This window comes from Apteryx rowi, unplaced genomic scaffold (assembly GCF_003343035.1).
Source record: "Apteryx rowi isolate R43461 unplaced genomic scaffold, aptRow1 scaffold_6, whole genome shotgun sequence".
In the NCBI taxonomy this organism is placed as follows: Eukaryota; Metazoa; Chordata; class Aves; order Apterygiformes; family Apterygidae; genus Apteryx; species Apteryx rowi.
Window position 1 is genome coordinate 377469 of NW_020450871.1, and position 5547 is coordinate 383015.

At 50.9% G+C, this 5547-nt stretch overlaps 1 protein-coding gene across 1 annotated transcript; it reads left to right on the plus strand.

Moving 5' to 3' along the window:
• Positions 1–1254: 1254 nt before the first annotated feature.
• On the plus strand, positions 1255–3364 carry SOX8 (SRY-box 8). The gene is made up of 2 exons (XM_026083248.1): positions 1255–1488; positions 2429–3364. The coding sequence occupies exons 1-2, from the start codon at positions 1455–1457 to the stop codon at positions 3166–3168; spliced, it is 774 nt and encodes a 257-aa protein (XP_025939033.1). The 5' UTR covers positions 1255–1454; the 3' UTR covers positions 3169–3364.
• Positions 3365–5547: the final 2183 nt, after the last annotated feature.

Here is a 5547-nt window from a genome sequence, read left to right on the forward strand (position 1 = left end):
GGTGCGGGGAGCCGGCGCCGGCCGCGCCTGGGGCCGCTCCCGCAGGGACCCCGCGGGCAGCCCGGGATGCGCGTCTGGATTCTCCCTCCCAGCACCGCCACCACCACTTTCTTTTCTTTCTTTTCTTTTTTTTTTTATTTTTTTTGCATCCGTCTCTTCTTTCCCTGCCCGCGGGGGATTCTTGAGCCGTTTCAAACTGAAGTGCAAAAATCCCCCGGAGTGCGGTCGGCACCCTGCAAAAGGACCGGCCGGTCCCTGCTCCAGAAAAGCCCCCGCGCAGGCGCCCGCAGCGGCGGCGGGCTCGGCGGGGCGCCCGAGCCCGGCCCGGTTGCGGTCGCGGTCCCGGTGCTCGCTCGGCGCTGGGGCACGCACGGGTTTTCCCCGCTCCGTCCTCGGGGATGTGCAGCCTTGGACCCTCTCCTCTCGCGGCCAGGGTTTCCCACATCCCTGCTGCTGGGAAACTGCTTTTTTTATTGCTTCTTTTACAACTTTTTTTTTTTCCGAAAGTATGTTCCTTGCTTGCTTGCCGCTTTGCAACCAAACAAGCCGATTTTTAGCAGCTACTTTATTCTGCTCTGTAACTTCCCTTGTTATCTGTGCGCTTACCTGTTCCGTGCTACCCACCGCTGCAAACCCTCCTGCTGGGCAGCACCTGAGCGTGTTCCGCGCCCCGGGCTCGCAACGAGCTGCGCTTCGCCGCGTGCTGCAGCGGGCGCGTCTCGCTGCACCCAGACTTGCGTCTCCTGCCCGCTCCGGCCGGCGCAGTTCCCGCTGTGGCTCCCGTTTGCACAGAGAGGTCTGGGGGGGAGGGAGTCTTAAAAGAAATAATCCCACCACTGTTGCTTTTGTGGTTTCTTTGTAAGCACCACACAAAGCTGGAAACGACGCTGTTTGTCGTGGCGAGGGGATGGCATTTCTGGGACAAACATGGGAATAATGTTTAGCAAAGGGATAAAAAGTGGCATTTAAAACGGAGTGGGGGGGGGATTTTGTTTTGCCCTGTTGTCAATGTCCATAGTGGAAGTTTTTTTCCATGCCTCTCTAGTATTTTAATACTTTTTTTGTGGCATGGTTTAGCTGCTTCTTTTTTGTCACAGAAAATTTGTTTTGCAATTTGCTTTCTGTTTGCCCAAGTCAGTGCATGGGAAGTGGGGATATAAGTCTGAAAATAGACCGAGAGCTTCTAAGGAAAAGACATTAACTTTGGATTTTTTTCCTCCTCCTTTTTTTTAAAAAAAAATCAAACCAGTTTGTTAAGCGAAAATGAGAAACGTCCCTTTGTGGAAGAAGCCGAGCGGCTCAGGGTCCAGCACAAAAAGGATCACCCGGATTATAAATACCAGCCACGGAGGAGGAAAAGCGTAAAAGCTGGGCAGAGCGATTCCGACTCGGGAGCCGAGCTGAGCCACCACGCAGGCACCCAGATCTACAAGGCAGACAGCAGCCTGGGAGGCATGGCAGATTCCCACCACCACGGCGATCACGCAGGTAAAGGGGCCCCGCGGGCAGAAAAGCTCCTGGCTACCTGAGATGTTCGTTTGTGGAACGAGCCTGCGGCAGGCACGGGCCCACTGCCCCCCCGGATGCATGTGCATGAAAAATTGTGGGGTTGGGACCTTCCAAAACTGGGAGTCGTTGCCCCAAGAGCTGTGATTTTTGCACCGGGCCATCAACGTGGCCACGGTTTTAGTTAGTGCTTATAGTTGACGGTGCGATAGGAAATCCCCACGGCGCAAAGGGATCCTGGTTTACCAGCTGGCCTGGGAGCAGGGAGGACTAATCGAGAGGGAATAAGGGTTAATAATGCCCTGGCGCTGCGCGGGATGCCTCGGGGAGCAGCTCCCGGAGGTGAGACCGCGTTTCACCCCAAAGCTTCCAGATTCCCCRGCAGAGCTTTGAATTGGCAAACTGTGAGTGTTGACAGATTCCAAGAGGATTGCTAACGTCCGGTAACTTCAGACATGCCTGGGCTCTTACTGAGCCTGTCTGCGGGATCCCAGCCCCTTCCCTCGCCGCTCCGCCAGGAGGGGCTTTGCTGCCTCTCCGAAATCGGGGCTCGCTTTGCGCTGGGTCCCTCCAAATCCCACCCAATTCTGCTTCCCGTCGAGAGCCAGCTTGGGCGGCCGGGATTTCCCGCGATGCCCTGGTGAGCGACCGCAGACGGGCCGGCGTGTGGTCCCCGGCTCCTCCCTGGTGGAAACCGTCCCTCTTGCAGGCAGTTTGCCCCAAGCGAGGACTCGGTGCCCGGCATGGTCATTGCGGGGGCATCAGCCAGCTCCGGCATGGGGCCGCAGGTTTAAATCCCCCCCTTCCCCTCTTGCAATAACGGGGGGGGAAACGCGTGCGCATGCTTTCCGGCCTCCTGGCGAGCCGGGCAGAGGGCTGGCACGGACGCTCCCGTGAAAGCCCCGCTCTCCTCCGTCCCCAGGCCAGACCCACGGGCCGCCCACGCCGCCCACCACCCCCAAGACGGACCTCCACCACGGCGGCAAGCAGGAGCTGAAGCACGAGGGCCGCCGCCTCGTGGAGAGCGGCCGCCAGAACATCGACTTCAGCAACGTGGACATCTCGGAGCTGAGCAGCGAGGTCATCAACAACATGGAGACCTTCGACGTGCACGAGTTCGACCAGTACCTGCCGCTCAACGGCCATGCCGCCGTGCCGGTTGACCACGGGGCCGCGGCCGCCGCCGGCGCCTCCTACGGCGCCTCCTACTCGCACTCGGCGCCGGGCAGCGGCGGGGCCGCCCAGGTGTGGACTCACAAGAGCTCGGCCTCGGCCTCGCCGTCGGCAGCCGATTCGGGCCAGCAGCGGCCGCACATCAAGACGGAGCAGCTCAGCCCCAGCCACTACAGCGACCAGTCGCACGGCTCCCCCGCGCACTCCGACTACGGCTCCTACAGCGCCCAAGCCTGCGCCACCACCGCCAGCACCGCCACGGCCGCCGCCTCCTTCTCCAGCTCCCAGTGCGACTACACGGACCTCCAGAGCTCCAACTACTACAACCCCTACCCCGGCTACGCCTCCAGCATCTACCAGTATCCGTATTTCCACTCGTCGCGGCGCCCCTACGCGACGCCCATCCTGAACGGCTTGTCCATCCCGCCGGCCCACAGCCCCACCGCTAACTGGGACCAGCCGGTCTACACGACCCTGACGAGGCCTTAAAGGACGCGTTGGGTTCCCCGAGGTCTTCCCCAAAATATGCACTAATGAAGGAATGAAGAAGAGGAAGGCGGAGTGCCGTGTTCGTTTCCGAAGTGCCTCCTGAGCCACTGGGAACTCTGCTCGCTGCGACTGGATGTCCCCTCGCTTTGAGATTCTCCAAAAGGACAGAGCTCTATTTTTCTTTAATTAATAAAATAATAAAAAAAGAAAAAAAAAAAAAAAAAAAAGGACCGGTAATTCCTTTTGAAGAAATGAAGGACAAAACCATTCAACTCCTCTGTGAGGACTGGACTGAACTTATTCGTCTTGAAAGTTGACAAGTGCAAAAATGGAGGGAGGGGGAAGAAAAAAGCCGTACAAGACTTTAAGGGTCTATTGCAATGTGAGAAACGGACCAACCTTGAGGGCAAGAACTCACTAGGACCAACTCGTAGGAGAAAGGAAAATCCAGCTATTCCGTGTAACAATCTTGTGGGAACAAACAAGTCTGGTGGGACCAACCAATTAAATGTCTGAAGTGTTTGTTTTTTAGTCAAGAGTTCTTCTAAGCAAGGTTTGGCTGTAATTAACATTTTGTTTTGTTTTTTGGAAGCTTAAAGTGTTTTTTTTTAAATCTGTTAAATATGTATTTATGTTCTGTATTATTTTGTCCTTTAATTAATGAAGTAATTTTGTGCAAAAAGTAGAATTTTAAAAGATTTTAAAGAGGGGGTGGGGAGGGAGCATAAAAATAGTGGAGATGATACAATAAAATGGTGTTATGAGTCTATAGATTTTCTGTGGTTTGGGGKTTTTTTTTGTTTCGAACCGCTGCAGCAGTCGTGTTAGAGGGCCTGAAAGAATCTCGGCATCGCACAGAGCCGGTCACGGACACGGAAATAAAACGGGCATGAAAAATAACGGGGGGGGGATGCAACGTGCAGGGCTTGCTGCAAATGCTACTAATTAAACTTGGAGGCTAAAATGATTGCAAAAAGGAGCAGGCAATGAGATTTTTTTCTGGCTACCTGCTTTCAGATGTTAAAATTGGATTTAAGGCATTGCAGAATCGTTGTACACTTCCAGAACCAGGACTACTTTAGAGAAAGATGTAATTTAATGAGAGATTATCAACTTCTGCTTTAATTTTGGCTTCTAGGGACCAGATATCATCCATCAAGCTGTGAAACTAAAATCTTCTCCACTAAAAAAAATGTTTAGGTACTTAGTTTTAGACTAATATTTCATCGATATATTTCTACTTCTTCCATTGTATGCTGAGCATATAATAACCATCTATTTTATGGTAACTTGTGCCTTTAAAAACTTTGTAAATCTAAAAACACATTTCAGAGGTTATCATCTTTTTACCTTTTCTATGTTTCCTACTTTTTCTAAAAATATTTTTTGCATATTTCCTTTTGGGGACGTGGGGGTGGGGGAAGATACAGAAAACTCATTTTTATGCAATCTATTTTTCTGTATAAAGTTTGAAAGACTTTGGCTGTTACTTATCTGTTCTCTTCACTAGCTTCTGACTAAGCAATGCTAACTTTTGTACAGATCAATTTGATAAAATTAAAAATTGCTTTTTATCAACTATGTGTTACGTTTTCTTTCTATTTGAGCTTATTTCTGTGCTGAAAAGAAAGTGAGAACACTGAAAGACAGTTGGACTATGCAGAATTAAATACATTGACCAAGGGTTTCTGTGTTCTCCTAATGTATTTTTTTCCCTCCAGCTCCTTAACCCTTGTACTTAGACTGTGTCTTACTACAAGTGCTGGGGTTGTGTTTGGGGGTTTTTTTGTTGTTGTTTTTTTTTTTTTTTAACTTCCTTGGAGTATATTTCCATGCAAATAATCCCAAGGATTTCATTGAGCTTGCTCACGTGAGTAAGGGTTTGCAAGGTCAAACGGCATGGTTTTAAACCCAGTTCATTTTGTTCTGCCCAGCACGTAGGAATTTTACAGTAACAGATTCTGTTTTCTGGTTGGCGAGCTCTTGTAAATACCTCTTAATTATGATAGCAACCAAATTATATGTTGCATGTAGTGGTTTTTTTAAATGCAGTCATTAAAATAGCTACATTTGTGACTTTTTTTGGTTATCTAAACTAAGTTTCAGTTTGGTTTCACCAGTTCAGACCAACTGGTGCAAGACTGTTGGGCTGGGGCCTAATTGGGAGGAAAAGCTTTGGGTTTGGGACACTCGCGCTAGCCCCTGCCTGAGAAACGCTCGCGACTCGGCTGCGGTGCAGCACCGTGGAAAATGCCTTAACTTGGGGAAAATAAATGTGATGACAATTAATGAAGCTCAAGAACATTAACGAAGTCTGAACAACGGAGTCCCAAAGCAAACTTGCTGCTCGCAGGGGCTGCCAAGACATATCTTGCCAGA